The sequence below is a fragment of the Amblyomma maculatum genome, chromosome 5 (genome assembly GCF_055883805.1).
Source record: "Amblyomma maculatum isolate TAMU_Amacu chromosome 5, ASM5588380v1, whole genome shotgun sequence".
Classification (NCBI taxonomy): Eukaryota; Metazoa; Arthropoda; class Arachnida; order Ixodida; family Ixodidae; genus Amblyomma; species Amblyomma maculatum.
Window position 1 is genome coordinate 119069012 of NC_139348.1, and position 17971 is coordinate 119086982.

Sequence of the window (17971 nt, forward strand, 5' to 3'; positions counted from 1 at the left end):
CAGGCAACCAAAACCTCTCGAAATAGTTTTCTGGTTTTCAAAAGTACCCATGAAGCTGGTTATTTGTAAATATTCGGGAGTCAGTCAGTCAGTTCAGGCGTTCAGTCGTGTCCGACTCTTCGTGACCCTATGGACCATGTCACGCCACGCTTTCCGGTCTCTCACTATCTTCTTAACATCACATAGCTTCATCTGCAATGCCTCGAGAATGCATTGCAGATGTAGCATTCGGGAGTACTATTAGATAAAGTGTGACAGTGTATGCTACGATATTTGGATCTACATTTTGAAGCTCGTGTTGTGAAGTCTGAACATACCCTCCCTTCAAGAACCTATGTGCGAACGGCTGCATTAATGACCAGACGTAGTACCCAAGGCAGCACGTCTTGGTTCACGTGAAGCTTTACCGATTCGGAAAAACACTCAGCGCATTGACTAGGTTCGAAATGTATGTCCGACGCTGCAGCTCACATTTCGTGTAGTTAAAATTGACATATCATTTTTTTTTTCAAACTGTAACAAAATACTCGCTATCAGTTCACAAATGGCCACCTTCCCCCCCCCCCCCCCCACCTCATTGACATTCTATGGAATAAAAATCGTTTTTTTTTTTCTTATATCTCGCTACCATAATTTTGTTTCTGTCATGCTCCATTCTCGTATCGCCAGCGTTGGGGAAGAGGGAATGCAATCTGCATCGTATGCACATGATAATTTTTTATGGAGGGACATTATAGGCAGAATGTGAAATAAGAACTGCACTTTGAAATATTTCATTTACATGTATCGGCACGAATGCTAACCCTGCTTTGCATTCAGCCCAGTCTTTGAAATCAGCCCCGCAGCAGCTGGCATACAACACAGATAGGTGTTGATCTATAATTTATGTCGAGATGTCCAGAAAAAGCAGCAGAAAGGATGTTGCGCCTGAGCGGGAAATATAATGGAGGAACTTGTGGCTGCGAGCCGGACGTCTGACCTCTATACCACCGCTGCAGCATGAGATGACAAGAAGGTGTGCGCGTCATTGCCTCATGGTTGCAGCACTTCCGGCTGCAACCATGTAGTATCCCGGTGCCTACTAGCGCGGAAGAAAGAGAAACGAATTAAAATAAACAACTGTGCACTGGAAAACATGCACGCAGGCAAGGGCAACAAAGGGTCAAGATTCAAATTTAGACTACTATGTAAATCTGTTTCTACACAGCAGACCGTGAAGGTATAAAGAAATAAAATAGGGCATAAAGACAAGGAGCTTGCGCGGAGTGGCGGACACAAAAAATAAGAATCAACCCAGCAATGCTATCAAGCACAAAAACCTAAAACTAGTTGGCACAATCATTTTTTTTGTCATTAGAGAAAATCTATTAACACGTTGAGCAGATAAGTGACGACGTAGAAACGAGTCCCTTCAGCGAGGTTTTATCGGTGGCTGTTTACTAACTCGCCTGAGTAACAACTCTGTCAGGACACAAATAGGCCCTCCGGCGTTCAGTTGTTTTCGAGCGTCGATCAAGATTTTGAATAGGATTTGTAGTGTATAATTGTAAAATAGAGATCTGGCACTGGTTCACATTTGTATATATATGTTCCTGCGGGCTTGGCTTTTGTTTGCAAAAAGCACTCTTATTTCAAGCGTGTCGCAGTCTACGTAAGCTTGGAGACGCGCTGTAGATTTATGGTGGATTACCTTAATTTCTAATTGTAACTAGGGGCTGTAAAAACAGTGGAACATTGAATGTAATCGGTTTGTTACGGGTGATATATTTGTATCTGGATTTGCAGAAAATAGATTTTATAAGTGATGCAGCCAGAAGCAGGTTACTGTTCATCATGGCGAACCGCGTTTGCATTCCTGAATCGCCAGTGTGGGCAAAAATTTCGTGTCATTCGCCTCCTTCCTTGTAAGAGGGCTATCCGCAGAGGCAGCAGCTACCGAACGCCTCAGAGCACAGACAATGTTGCGACGCACCTCCACCTCCACCTCCACCCTGCCACATCAGTGGAACTTTTCTCAAAAGAATTGGTGCGAAGGAAACATGACATTAGATTCCTGCGCAAAGAAGCTTGGCAGAAAAAAAAGGCGAAATAGTTTCGCGGGGAAAATGTATCAGCGTGGCCTATAACGTCATGCGCACCTTGAGGGAAGCTATCGATTAGGCCGGTAAGCACAGAACAAATATTCAGCCCTCCTAGGGGGCCGCTCTTATAGATGAATCGGCGCACACCGGTGCAGGTTTTTTCTTTGCTGCAGCGGGGGTTTGGTCGCTCGTGTCCGCAACTGTATGGCAGCTTCCTTTACACACCCGGTCTTACATTACCGAGATCATTTAGGTAGCTTGAATGGATGCTGAGAGGTGTTCCTGCCCTATCGTAGGGATGGAATATATATGTGAGCCCGGAAACTTGGTTGGCTGGCATTCTCAACACTACCGATCATTATCACGCGCTCGTATTATTATCGTTGTTCTTGGTGCTTACCCCTAAAACAAAATTTTAAAGCAATAATAAGGGATAGGCATATGTCTCACATGCATTCACGATTTCGAAGTGCACCTGACCTCAGCTGCAAAGCGTAATAATTTTGCAATTAATCATCCAGCGAAGTGGTGCGCCAAAGTGTTTAAAACTCAGTTATGAGACTCATGCAAATCGAACCTGAGCAGGAAATAACTTTTTTGTAGGCCTAATTAAACGAATGCTTTTTGAAGACGCTTTCCAATTTATGGTTGGCCAATAGGGCGTTTCTCAAACTATTGCATTGCTTCAGAGGCATGCTTGCAGAAAAATATTTTTTTTTTGTAATTTGGGACACATAATGCATATTATAGCACCATACGATAAGGGTTTCTAAGCATACATAATGAACAAAAATACGTCTCACGTTATGTACAAAAGGTGGACAAAATCTAAGGTAAATAAGGCCCTCTAATACATATTAGCTTGGTTTGTTTACAGAGTTCAAAGAAAATATCAACCGAAAAGTCTTCCGGCAAATATTCTATAGAGAAAACAGGATATAATTTTAAAGATCATTTTGATATCATTTTGACTGTGGTGTGACTTTGTAATAGTTTGCACATTTTACATTTGGGTCGAGGACGAGGATATGGTTGTGTTGGACGCTAGGTGTCGAGTTTATAATGTGCTAGTGTATCACTGAGGCTTGAGCTAGGCATATATGTTCGCTTGTTGCCGCGGGGAACATTTTTAGGCAGTGTAGACATGTCAGCTTACGTCAGTATTTCCGCGAAGTATTGTTTATGTTCGGAAGAGCTTTAGATTATTTTCTTACACAAGCAGGCTGACTTGGCTTTTGATCGTTTATTTAGCACATTGCTGCGACTTAGAGTTGCTGAATTACCGAGGTCCATATGCAGGGAGATACAGGGATAGTTTCTTTGAGTTAGTGTTGCTTTTAATGACTACAGTTATTTCAAGTAAATACTGAACGAGCACCCTTTCGTCCCTACGCATTAGTTCTTGAGAAGCAAAGACACTTATAAGTCCTGCCAATGATGATCGCACTGCCCAGACGAAGGGAAGCTCCCTTGTGGAAACGTGGTTTGCGAACTGGAGCTCATTATCAGCATATGATCGGTTCTTTTTCGTATTGTGTAACTACCGTCATCCACTCGTACCACACTGGATCTTAGCTCAACTTATAATTAAAATTTTTTTTTTTCCGAGAGGCGCGAACCGAGAATCGCAATAAGAAAAAAAGTGATTATGATTAATGTGTAATGCCAAACATGTTTTCTTCCTTTCAGCCTATTCCTGGAATCGGAGGAGGGGATTCTGGTTCTTCCAATGAAGAATCAGGAGGCCTCGTCTCTACTTTGGTGGGAGGATTGACAGGTTCAGGATCACAAGACAATGACAAACCGGAAGGCCTTATCTCGACTTTGGTGGGAGGCTTGACTGGGTTAGGTTCGGGCTCTACATCAGATGACGATAACAAACCAAAGGGCCTTGTCTCAACTTTAGTAGGCGGCCTGACTGGTCTCGGGTCGGATTCTACATCCGAGGATGATGACAAGCCAAAAGGCCTTGTTTCTACCTTGGTAGAGGGCCTGAAGGGCTCTGGTTCGGACTCTACATCAGATGACGATAACAAACCAAAAGGTCTTGTCTCTACGTTGGTGGGTGGCTTGACTGGTGCTGGGTCGGATTCTACGTCAGACGACAATGACAAGCCAAAAGGCCTTGTTTCGACCTTAGTAGGGGGCCTGACAGGCTCTGGTTCGGATTCTACATCAGATGACGATAACAAACCAAAAGGCCTTGTCTCTACTTTGGTGAGTGACTTGACTGGTGCTGGGACGGATTCTACGTCGCAAGACAATGACAAGCCAAAAGGCCTTGTTTCGACCTTGGTAGAAGGCTTGACTGGCTCTGGGTCGGACTCTACATCCGAAGAGGACGACAAACCAAAAGGCCTTGTATCGACATTGGTGGGTGGTTTAACTGGTTCTGGGTCTGATTCGTCATCCGACGATGACAAACCAAAAGGCCTTATATCGACATTGTTAGGACGCTAACATATCGACACCGTAGTTAAAATTCCGGCGAGCAGAAAGAACCCCTTTACTGCTCCGAGCTTTAAAACAGAAAAATCTTCTTTCCACTGGCTCAGGAATGGGGTCCAGGGAAAATATGAAGCTGGGTATACCTTTAAAGACAAAGACTAACAGCATGGCCCTACTTAACTGCTTTTGGACATTGTGAAAAGTTTATTTGCTAATTATACATTGAATATTTTTTCCTACCTCACGCTACAGGCCACCAAACGTTTTACTTACAACTTTTTATCCGCACAACAGTCATATTTATGTTAATCGAAAGAGATGCTAGGATGTAGACATAATACGTCATCTGTACTTCGGCGCTTCAATAGGTTTAGCTTATTTGTAAGCCTCTATGTTTAGGCGCACGAGTGAAAACATTTTCACGCGACAGGTATTTTTTTGCACTATGTGCGAATAATTAATGAAGCAAAAGGAGCACAGCCAGTTTGATCTGAATCAAGTATAGAAATGGCAAAATTGGCTGCGTGCGTTTTAATTGTCTACATGTACTGAACATATATTGCTTCAACAGCAGGAATGCACATTTGCCACGAAATATTCATAAGCATCAAGCTCTGCACTTGTAAAATCAGCCGCATTTCGAAAATAAAGTTGTAGATGTGTCTTTTCTGGCTGCAATATTTTGTCCTATGATTAAGCAGTACGCTTAATTCAGCGAAGGTGAATAGAGAGAAACACATTTCGCGCTTAAAGTATGAGAGTGTCAGTAGTTACTTACGGCATTCTTCTTAGTTCATTCATCTCGCATTTTATTTAAAAGTTAGCATGTTTACTTCCGCTAGCACAATTAGAATTTCTGCACCTGAAATCACAGGAGATCATGACATCTACGAAGTTTTGAAGGAGCAGTAGTCTTTGTAATGCATGTGGGCCAAATAATTAATCGTTTCGTTATTTAAAGACATTCGCACTGTGCTTACTGTCAAAGTTACATTTAATGAGCACCACGCGGCACCATTGGCACTTGCGGAAGACACCTTCCCTGGTACATGTGCGGGCACAGCTACAATTTCAAGACCATCTGCACATGCGCAGTGGCGATGCGCCTACGCGGCAGCGATGACCTTGGGCTTTGCTACAAATATCTGACAATTCTTATCATTAGGGCCTTACTGCTTCAGCAGCTGTAATAGACAATTTGCACACTAATATAGTAGTTCTACATTGATATTATTAATTCTATCACAGTCCATCTTTCCGGAACCTACAAGGGTAAATTATCAAGGCAACATAGATTAGAAAAAAAAAGAGAGAATAAAGATGTACAGATAAAGTAAAAAGAAATTTTATCTCGGTCTTCAAACACCTCTATAGGTTTGACGTACACTCCGCTCTCCGCATTCCTTATTTTCATTTTTTTTTTGTGGTTGCGTGCAATGTAAAAATTTTATTTTTCACCCATCTTTTATTTTATTTTGGTTTCATCATGGTGTGTTATTGGCGGTGTGGGCGAGGTAACGTTATTTTAATTGTTTTTCTAATTGCCCATGGTAACTTCAGCTGTTTTCTTGAGCAGTGGGACGGCAGAAACACTAACAATGTCTTAAATCGCGAGCCGCAAAAAAGCCAATAAATACTGCCGCAGGTACAACCAAAGCCATATACGGATACAGAACAGCCATCAGGATCGACGCACTTACCGCCAGGATACCAATCAAATGAGTTCAATGCGGAGGTAGCACCTGAACTGACGTCTAGTTCCGAGCAGAATTCTAGTTCTTAAACAATATTTTCACATCCCCAGGAAGAGCCATCCCAACAGCAAACGGATTTTCCTGCCGAACCGAAGGCAAACTTTGGGCAAAATGCTGGCAGTTCCTCTCCAGAGCCACAAACCGAGTCAAGCCCAACTTTCAGGCCAGGACAAAACTCATCGCCACAAAACGAGCAGCAACAAGTACAGCCTCAAGTGCAATCAACATTGCAGTCGCAGCCAGAAAGCAATCCACAACGACAACCCCAGATGGAAACACAAGCGCCACAGTCGGATTCACAACTGCAGCCTGAACAAGAATCGCAAATTACGTCGCAAAACCAGCCTCTCCTTCAGAGTGAATCCGAGAGCGAAGGGCAGCATGTTACTAAGGGGAGCGGCACGGTAGTAGGCCAAGCACCAAATATGGACTCGCAATCTGAGCAGATTGTTAGTAGCAATAGCGCTGAGCTAAGCACCCAGTCATATAACCTTCAGAACGACCCGGATGCACAGCCAGCGCCCTCTTTGAACGAAAAGCCAGATGCGACGAGTGAAGCATCGCAAATTGACTTGCAGACTAACCCTGTCACGACTACAGATGCGCCTAAAGAGGAGAGTAAACCTAAAGGACTTATCGGATCTTTGTTGGGGGGGCTTCTCGGCACTGTTAATGATGAGCCAGATTCGACGAGTGAAGCATCTCAAATTGACTCGCAGTCTGGGCCTGTCACCACTACAGAGGCTGTCACTACTACAAAGCCCGTCACCACTACAGAGCCTGTCATGACTTCAGAGGCGCCTAAAGAGGAGAGTAAACCTAAAGGACTTATCGGTTCTTTGTTGGGGGGACTTCTCGGCACTGCCAATGATGAGTCAGATTCGACGAGTGCAGCATCTCAAACTGGCTCGCAGACTGAGCCTGTCACCACTACAGAGGCTGTCACCACTACAAAACCCGTCACCCCTACAGAGCCTGTCACGACTACAGAGGCGCCTAAAGAGGAGAGTAAACCTAAAGGACTTATCGGATCTTTGTTGGGGGGGCTTCTAGGCAGTGTCAATGATGAGCCAGATTCCACGAGTGAAGCATCTCCAATTGACTCGCTGACTGAGTCTGTCACCACTACAGAGGCTGTCACCCCTACAAAGCCCGTTACAACTATAGAGCCTGTCACGACTACAGAGGCGCCTAAAGAGGAGAGTAAACCTAAAGGACTTATCGGATCTTTGTTGGGGGGGCTTCTCAGCAATGTCAATGACGAGCCAGATTCGACGAGTGAAGCATCTCAAATTGACTCGCTGACTGAGCCGGTAACCACTACAGAGGCTGTCACCACTACAACACCCGTCACCACTACAGAGCCTGTCACTACTACAGAGGCGCCTGCTGAGGAGAGTAAACCTAAAGGGCTTATCGGATCTTTGTTAGGGGGGCTTCTCGGCAATGTCAATGACGAGCCAGATTCGACGAGTGAAGCATCTCAAATGGACTCGCAGACTGAGCCTGTCACCACTACAGAGGCTGTCACCACTACAGAGGCTGTCACCACTACAAAACCCGTCACCACTACAGAGCCTGTCACGACTACAGAGGCACCTAAAAAGGAGAGTAAACCTAAAGGACTTATCGGATCTTTGTTGGGGGGGCTTCTCGGGAGAGCAGACACTACACAGCTGTTCTTCTAACCATGCCTGGGATGAAATTCATGGAAGTAGCATTTCTGGACTCGGCATCGCTTCCTATCATGTGCTTTTAGAATGCCGTTTTCCAAGAGTATCAAACGAATGGATCTTTCCCGTGGTATTTATCTTGTCTTCTGTTCTGGTGCAAAAGTATTTATAAGCGTTACGTGGTGTCACTTCAGGGATATGACGGATTTTACGGGTTTTCATCTTCATAGGCTCCGACACAGAGCCAGGAAACGAAATTTGAGAAGCTCAAATTTAAAATAAAAAAATGAAAAATATCATTACCGGAACATTAGAAAATAACATATCTCATGCGAATCGAGATGTTGACTCAGAAGGAGCTAGTTGTGTGTGTGTCAATAAAGCAACAGATAGTACGGGAGGCGAATGTCATTTTTTTAGCCATACTTTCAATGGTTGACACTTCAGTGGTGCATATGCCTCACAGTTGTTACTAACAGCGTTGAAGAAAAGCGATCAGAATTGTTGATAAAACAGAAAGACGATGCAAGTATGTATTCAAATGAGAATGTCATAAAAACATAATATTGTTATTTATATTAAGATGTTGAGCATGATTGAAACAAAAATTCTCTGAGCTGTTATTTGAATGAATGCAACCAATGGCCATATCGAATTCTCAGCGCAGACATCTGCAACTACTCCCGTAAAAAGCAATGCTGGCAACGTTTTGTGTCCGCATACTGTTCCGGGCTCGCTGTAGTGATGGTAAACGGTGAAACCACTAGAGAGTGAGGGTTCTTCCATGTTATCCAGTACCCCACGCTACCTATACCTATGAGCATGCGCTGATGGGCCCCAATACATCAGGCCTGGTTGTTGTTGGTTTATGCTACAAACATTTATTTTTTAGAAGAAAAAGAGAGAGGAATATGCAGAAAGGTGGCGTCTCTAGTGTGGGACTCAGCGGCTATGGCTCTCTGCTTTTCCTGAATTAACATTAGTTGAGGCTGGACGTCCAGAGCTGAATCAGAACGTCTCCTACCACTGTTATTGTGATTTAGTTCTATCTAGCTCTGGCGTGCGCGCAGCCGGCCTGCACGTGCTGCCATCTTGCGACCTAAAGGCGTCCTCTAAGCGCACAGCGGTGTTCTGTTGCCGAGGATCACACAACCGGATCACGGATCGAGGTGTTATATACCTCCCGTCAAAAATTGCATTATCCTAGTATAGAAATATTTTTTGACGTCTAGATTGCCGAGAACATCACCACCACCATATGATATACTGCAGCGTGTCAATAGTGCTCAGAATTTTACAAGAATTGAGAAAATGCATTGCTTAAACAACAAAGCAATAAAGATCACGTCAGAGCCTGCACTTTGGCTTGCTCTCAGCGCACACTCCGACCGAAAAATATCAAATTGCAACAGATCTTAGTGTGCCGGTGATCTGCTTTCGTACTCTACGTAGCCAAGCCTCGAACACATTCTTGAACGATAGGTTTTTTTAGCCATTCCAATTCATGAACGGGCCGTCATTTTGGAAGGAATGCATATGAAGCTCGAATAAAAATGCTTTTCAGTCTAGACAACAATGCTCGCGCGTTCTCCGCCTGAGTTTAGAGAGAAACGTTTAAATGGTGGCAGCCCACTTATGTGACCAGCGAAATAATTCTAAAGGAAAACGTCCGGGGTAAAATATCGAAATTACTGCCGAAAAGAAATATGACCATTTTGCGCTGCCCGAAACGCCATTGTAACTTACCACAATCCGTTTTACTGGATCGAGTGGGTTTAAAAGGCATGAAAACAAAACCTCAAAATAAAAATGACTCATATAATCTTCATTTTAGCAAGCTGTCTGTCCTATGCTAGAAAAATGAAGATGAGAAGAAAATATAAAACAAGCACTGGGTAGCTTAGCAGCCATGAAAGTCGTTTGCTCTGCTCCTTTCAAACATTTTTCGGAGAGAAAATTACAACCCTATTGCACTGTAAACGTAGGCCCACCAAACAAAATAACACCATGAAATCTGCACAGCATACAAGAAATGTTATGTGCGGGTACACAAAAAGGCATCTAAAGCGCTTAGAGGCAAAATAAATTCTGCATTCAAGCCCTTTCCTTTTGGCTGCCGTTCCACTCACTCCCGTTCCGAAGGCGCACAGCTCGAGTGGAAAGCCCATGACTTAGCTTTGGAAACCGAGTTGGTTTATTGCAAGATTGTATTGGACAAACGTTTTTCATTTTTGTATAGAGAGAAAAGCACTGGGACGTCGAGTGCGACCTTGCTTGACGAACGACTAATCCGCAAGCAGTGTTTGCAGCGCCGTCAGGAGAAACCCATGGGCACATGAGCGTTGCAGAAAGCAATGAAATGCGCGAAATTGTAGCTACATTCCCAGTCGAAAAAAAGCTACAGAACTGTGTAAAAAAAAAGACAAAATATATCCTGTAGTTCTGTCGTAACCATCAAATTTTTCTGTAGGTCTGTAGTACTTTTCTGTAATTCTGTAGATTTTCTGTAGTATATTTTTGTTGTCTGTAGTTCTGTAGCACTTTTCTGTTGTAACTACAGAAATATCTGATGTTACTACAGAATGTTCTGTTGTCGCAACATGTTTCCCGTGAATAAGAGGAACAGGTAAATGCCTCCACATACTTGCAAGAAAGAATAACTTATGAAATATCATAGGTGCACAGAAATGAATGTTCTGAACAACGCCCCGTTCACCATTACAGTTTGTTTGACGGCATTAGTAAGAATGTTGTATTTAGGCACGTGAAGCTGCCCCGCTGGGGTGGCGCAGTGGTAAGACGCCCGACTACTGTGCCGGAGTTCTCTGGTTCGAACCCGACCTCGGCGGCTGCGTTTCGATAGAGGCGAAACGAAGTGACGTCTGTGTGCTGTGCGATGTCAGCGCACGATAAAGATCCCCAGGTGGTCGAAATTACTCCGTAGCCCTCCACTACGGCTCCCCTTTCTCTCTTTCCACTTTCACTCCCACCACCTTCCTCCCTTCCCTTAAGGCGCGGTTCAGGTGTCCACGGAGCAAGTGTAACAGATACTGCGCCTTTCCCTTCATGTGAACCAACTATTATATTACTATTATTATGCACTGACATCGCACAGCAAGTAGCCACAAATTGGCGCTTTCATGTGCTCATTTCGGACAACCCATTTCGGTAACGCATGACCCAGCCATAATTGAGAGATTGTACGCTGGAATAGGTTACGCGTGTCGAAAAAACAAAACCCTGTAAACAACTTCTCGCCAAACAAGTCGGCGCCGCGTAAGTCCTCCATGCTTTACCCTACTAAACTGATTTGGCCTGCTACACCAATCCCAACTAAAACCCCAAATAAAGCTGCAAAATTCCTATAGAGTTTATGCACATTCATTCGTGAACTGTGCAGTACAATAAGTTACACAGTGGCTCTTGCGAAAGGAGATAACCATGTCACTTCCCTTTTTTCAACATTGACGTGGGTGTATTTTAGCTGCTCTTTCCAATAGCTTCGCTGTCGCGGTAACACTCCTCGGAAACGCTTAGGTGTTTCACTGAGGTTTACACCTAAGACAAGCTTGTGAAGTTAGCCTGCCAGCAGCCCATCTCCATGATAAAATCTCATGCAGGAAGTCCAGTTTACTGGACTTCCTGTCGATTGAGTAAATAGCCCAACTAAATCTATAGCCTTTCATAGCTCTCATATTCAACACGAAACACTGCCACGTCGTCCGCACAAGCCAACAACTGAACTTCTGTAAAGCACGGTTTAATTCGGTTTAATACCCAGAAATGGGGCGCACGAACACAATCACATACGAAGAGACACAACACACACACGTTATTGTGTTTGCGGCGCCACATTTCTGGGTATTATGCAGCACCAACTTGCCCCTCAAGCTGTTATTTTGTTACTTCGGTTTATCTGTTGGTCGGTAGCTGTTTTTTTTTGCTATAAGAATCGATTTGTTTAAGCTCTGGGATAGGCGAGCATCAGGCAACGTGTTCACGTTTACCGTTTACCGTGTGTACGTTTAACTCCTCTACCGTTACAACTCAGGCCGCCGGACACGGTGCGCTTTTCTGGAAACACGGGGAGGTGGTGAAGGGTGGCTGTTCTTGCCCTTACTGGGCTGGGACGGTAAGTCAAAGCCACTTGCGGCGGTGGCTAGCCTGCCACTATATTTTTATCGGTTGTAGGTCTTCATTGCACCCGCCACCGCTTAGGTGGTGAACGACGGCTGTTGCGACGCGCGTCTTTCTCTCTCTTCTTTTTATTGCGAAAGTAATAATACTCTAGGTTTCGAGCCTTCAGCGTCTCGCGGTGGCAGACACGTACGTCTTCCCGACGTGACGCTATGACATTACACCCCACGTGACACTAGTGTGTGTGGGCTGGCAGGAGCTGCCACCTGGGTCTCTCGTTTCACATGGGATGGTTACGTGAGAATTAGTCTGCTAGGACACTGGCATTCACGTTACCCCTATATGCCACTAAGGCACGTTCATACGGCTTGGTTAAAGCGGGGCGTCATATGTGGGCTGAGGAAGAAGAAAAGGAAAGAAGAACGCTCGGTCACCTGCAGCTAATGATTTCGTTCAATATTTGGTTCATCAGCATTGATCCCTTGTAATGTTTATTTCTTCTCTGCTTTCTGTCTTCTGTCCGTATGAGGCAGCGAAGGTGGTTCAGCTACAGAGCCAGTAGCAGGCCCGTGTATTTCCTTTTCCTTCTTCTTACAGCAACAACAGCACGCTTCTTCGGCCGAGACAGTAGGACTCGGTTCACTCGCCATCCTGGCATGGTCTGAAATGCCGTAGCAATTACGCGCTGCGCCTTTATAGGTAAACTTTGCGCGCAGCAAGATGGTAATCTATTTTCTCTTTTTTTTTAGTTTTTATGCTTTCATAGCACTTATCTACTAATCTTTATGCAATATTATATTATCAGTAATGTTTTAATTACCATCATCACTTGCTTTTTACATATCCCACTAATGCATTAGTAGTCGGCTTGCAGGAAAGGAAAGGCGCAGTATATTCAGGCTGTGTCGAATATAATAGGTATTGGTTTACAGCTAGGAGAGGAAAGGTGCAATATCCGTGGCGCCCATCTTGAAGGCCTGGTTAGACCTCGTGAAATAGTTCATTCAATCAAATTTTTGAAGCGAAAGCTTCATTGGCCGCGATGCCGAGATTTCGCCGTGGCACTAGTTGCCACCTTGGTTGTACGCTTTTTGTACTTTCACTCAACCCTTTCTCCCTTCCCTTAAAGCGCGGTTTAGTGGTCCACAGAAAAATGGGACAGATACTGCACCTTTACTTCCTTATGATTCAATTAAAAAATGGCTGAGGCTTAGCTTGGTTAAGCCTGGTCAGATGCGAAGCATATTGATTGCTAAACTCGGCTTTCCATAATTACACTTGGCTAAACTTTTCTTTCCTTGGCTACACGGGCTATTACACGGTTTAAACTTGAAATGCGCAAGCGTGCAACCGCAGCCGACGGCGCGAGCCGGTCCCCCGTCTCTCCTCTGTCGTGACGCTAGCGTATCACGTGGTATGACGTCACCATTTCACGTGGTCCGCACGGCGTGCAACCGCAGCCGACGGCGCGAGCTGGACCCCCGTCTCTCCTCTGTCGTGACGTCAGCGAATCACGTGGTGTGACGTCACCATACCACGTGGTCCGCACGGCGTGCAACCACAGTCGACGGCGCGAGCCGGTCCCCCGTCTCTCCTCTGTCGTGACGTCAGTGTATCACGTGGTGTGACGTAGCATTCCACATTCTTTGCACGGCGTGTAACCGTCACGAAGGGCTGTGGTTTACCTCTAGCAATATGCTTCGCATAAACAACGTTGTTGTTGTTGTGGCTGTAGGAAGAAGGAAAAGAAAATGCGCGGGCCTGCTTCTGCTATGTAGCTGAGCCACCTCCGCTGCCTCGTGCCGACAGAAGAGAAAATAGAGAAGAAAGAAAAGAAGGAGAGAAAGAAAGACGCGCGCCGCAACAACTGCCGTCATCCACCACCGAAGCGGTGGCGGGTGCAATGACGGCCTACAACAGATAAAAATCGATGGCAGGCTAGCCCCCCGCCGCAAGCGGCGGTGAACTACCTGTCCCAGCCACATCAGGTCCAGGATCAGCCACCCTTGACCACCTCCCCACCCTTTCAAAAAGCAAGGTGCCCGTGTGCTAAGTAATGCCAGTGGAAGATAAAGAATCCCATCTGGTCGAAATATTCGGAGATCGCTACTGCGATGGCTTCAAGAGCCCGAGTTAATTTGGGACGTTAAACCCCAAGAAAATCAAACTTTGCGAATATAAACTGATTTACTCCTATTTCTGCATCAAGTGGCCATACAATATAATAAGTATAGGCCGAATAGGAAATACAAAGGGAATGGCTTAAGGTCTGCGACGTAATGGGTGTACATTTGCTACAACCGCAAGAATTACACTATTTACTTGTGTTGTTGTAATGCGCTTTGTAGTATGGCTTTCAGGCGCAGTGCATAGACCGGCCATTGAATTATCCATCACTTTGATATCAATCTGAGGATTTGACGTGTTCGTTTGGATGCATTTTTTGTGCACTCTTCTTTGTTGGTAATCATGTGCATTCCTGTTTTCGTCATTTATCACCGGTCATGTGAATGCCTAATGTGAAATCAATATTTTTCTTAACACGGAGTGGTTATGATGCCCGAGTACTATTCCGGAGTCCCCGGGTTCAACCCCGTCCGCCGGCGGCTTCATTGCGATGGGGCTGAAACGGATAGGCGTCAGCGTGCTGTGCGATATCAAGTGGACGTTAAAGGTATCCAGGTGGTTGACACAATTTCAGGCGAAAGCCTCCATAGGCTCATTGCGTCCTCGCATGTCCGTCCGCAGAAGGTGTCTTCATCTGTGAGTCAAATGACGGCGGGGCTCTATTCAACCTTCTTTAAAAAATCCTCCTCCTCCTGGAATCAAACTCCTATCGTCCGATGACCATGCGAGTGCGCTAACACACTAAGCCACGCCGTACTCACTCCCCGTAGTCGCGATGCCCCTCCAATGACCATGCAATTGAGCGCATTAACAGACTGAGCCTCCACTGGGATGACTCTCCATAGTTGCTATGACACTTCAGTTATTTTCTTCCTTTTTTTGTTTAACCTTACCTAAATTTTTTCCTCCACCGCGAACTGAATACATACGCCTCAGATGACCAAGCGAGCGGGCTAAGATTTTATTTTATTGAAAAACTTTATATTCTACCAAAAGAACCCAATCACCCCTGCCCCCAGCACGCAGGCTTGTGACACGTATAGGCCGCCTCGTTAAAGGCTGGCTGGCAGGCTTTGGCCCATGGCAGCCTCCTCCGTGAAGTGGACGATGTTCCGCATGAGCTCAGGGTGTGAGTTGTGCAGCAGGGTCTTCCAGTTATCCCTAGTAACTATATTTTTGTCCCACCTGCGTGAGTACGGGAATTCCCATATGATGTGGTAGAGGGTCCCTCTCGCCCCAGAATGACTACACCTATCATGCTCTCTCGTCTCGGGCTACAAATGGTACGCCAAGACCGGATTCATGTATACGTATTAGTTTGCAAGTGCCTCCATGCAGCAGCTTCATTGTAATTAAATTTTGGGTCTGGCGGGGGTAACAAAATAACCTACGGGCAAATCTATAATGGTTAATAATTTCTCTTTAATTGAGCAACCGCTCCTCATTACCCCAGTCGTCGGGGATAATGGGATCTACTATATGTGGGATCTACTATATGTTGAAAAAGATACCAGGCCCTGGAGGAGAAGAAATTGGCGCGCAGTCTATCGCATATTCGGTGCCAGTGATCTGAGTGGGATCTACTATATGTTGAAAAAGACACCAGGCCCTGGAGGAGAAGAAATTGGCGCGCAGTCTATCGCATATTCGGTGCCAGTTTGACTTACTGAGGGCGTTTCTGTGCTCTTCTACCTGCTTTTGAAGTTCCTCCAGCGTAAGTTTTCGATTATGCTTCTGTTTTTATTGAGAAAGCAATACTACGCCAGGTATAACCGCTTGTAGCTGTGTGCCGTGTCCGTGTCTGCCTACGTGTCCTTGTCCTTAGTTCCTCATGACGTTTGAATTCACGTTACTCCTATGCGCCACTGGCAGGAGCTGCCAACTGGAGTCGCTCTTTTCATACGGGAGGGTGATATCAGAATCAGCCCGCCAGAACAGTTTGCATTCTCGTTACCCCCACGACACGCAGGGACGCAGGGGAATAATATAGCAAGCAAGCGAAGCTTCCGCTATTGCTTTGGCAATTCAACTAGGTTAACCAGAGCTAAACCACAACTAAGTTTTGTTAAGCGGACTAGGATATCGTTTTGAGCTTGGAGAAGGTGCATTAGTCTGCTGTCAGCAACAAGAGCCTTAGGAGCGGAGTTTTAAACTAGCTTCAAAGCATGTCGTATTTGAGCTGTATCATTCATAAGAGGAGGTGTAAAGGGCCTCTAATTATCTGGCTGCGCTGCGCTTACGAAGATTGTCCCAGCTAGTCGTCCGTATACGGTAGACTTTAGACTTCTTGGCGAAACAAGCTCTATAGTGAATATATAATGAGCGTTGCCCAAAGACTCATTTGAGTCCCTCCAGACTTGCGCGGGAAAGCTTCGGCCAAAAGTAGTGTCTGGGATAGTTTCGGCGGTGACACTGTTGCCAATTTTCGGAGCTGTGCTCGGATCACTATATATTGAGAGACCCTGCATGTGAAAGGCGCAATATAATGCTGTTTACTTCTTGCTGGTGCGTATATACCGCCTGTCTACATGTGCACAGTTCAAGTATGCTAAAACAAGGAGGCGTTTCTTTTTTCAATAGCACAGGCTGAAACGCACTGCCGCGGGGAGAGGTAAAACTTAAGGATTAACAGAGGATGGGACTTCTGAACGGGAGGAATTAATTCTAAAATTATATGGTCTACCGGAGAGTGTAGTACTTGGACAAGTGTTTGTTGTAAATGTGAACATACCTGATAACCCTGGGGTTTGGAGTAATGTCAGAGGGTATCAAAGTATATCCCGGAAGCGATACATTGGTGCGAGCATCCTGTAGTAATATTATATCAGGATGTGCAGAGGAAGCAGAGAGGAGCTGTTTCTTAGGGTCTCATTTGCGGCTAAACTTCCTACAGTTCCACAGTAGAATGCGTAGTTGAAGAACATTACCCGTCCACATTGCTTGCTGGATAGTAGAAGGGCGAAGGATGAGAGTTGCTGTGGTGTTGCCAGTTGGCGTATGTGGAGATATTCCAGCAATAATTTGTGGAATATTATGAATAATGGCTGTGGTTACCTGACTTATAATCGTTTCTGTAAGTTTAGTGATTGAGATTTTAATGTAAGATTGAGTCTAAGCACGAACACTGGCTTCTAGTTTTGCGGTAAATTCTTTGAATTTGAGGCCTATGGCAGGAGCGTATTCTAGCTGGTGTTGTTTGGGGGAAGGGGGTGTGAGCATCTGGGCTGAGTGTTTGTGGAACAGAGCTAACTGCTGCCTTTAGATGCCTTGCCTGTTCCCGTAGGACTGCTATCTCTTCCTTCCGCAGTAATGTCTGGGGTGTACTGCCGGTTTTGGACCTGGCTCGCTGATGACCTTGGTGGGGCACTAATCGTGGAAAGTCCTTTGTAATGGGCACCGATGTCTTCGATTTCCATGCTGTGTGTCGAAGAGGCTGAGGGGCCTGACGTTGCATAAGTCTACACAGATAAGATGGTTCCTACCGAAAAGAATGCATTTAGGCGTGCAAGGTTCCTCTTGCTTGTGTCTCTCTTCACATCGGGACACATTCCAGTTATTGGGAGAGGGAAAACATCGTACCTTTCACCTGGTTTTCCGCAGCGTGTACAAGCCTTAGGGCTGCCCTTGTACCTGCTGCATCGGTGTACCAAACACATGCTTTTGATTCTGTGGGGCACTTGACCAGTATCAACTGTTATTAAAATATAGGCTGTTTTTCCCATGCGTGGAGCCGCGATGATGTTGGCCTCTG

At 45.3% G+C, this 17971-nt stretch overlaps 1 protein-coding gene across 1 annotated transcript in view; it reads left to right on the plus strand.

The window, feature by feature from the left end:
• The window catches only part of LOC146189335 (uncharacterized), a 28353-nt gene extending 20002 nt beyond the window's left edge, over nt 1-8351 (plus strand). Inside the window, exons 10-11 of the mRNA XM_084605240.1 lie at nt 3771-4454; nt 6334-8351. Coding sequence (XP_084461366.1) covers nt 3771-4454; nt 6334-7971 — 2322 coding nt within the window. The 3' untranslated portion in view covers nt 7972-8351. The remainder of the gene's footprint in view (nt 1-3770; nt 4455-6333) is intronic.
• The last annotated feature ends 9620 nt before the right edge of the window (nt 8352-17971 follow it).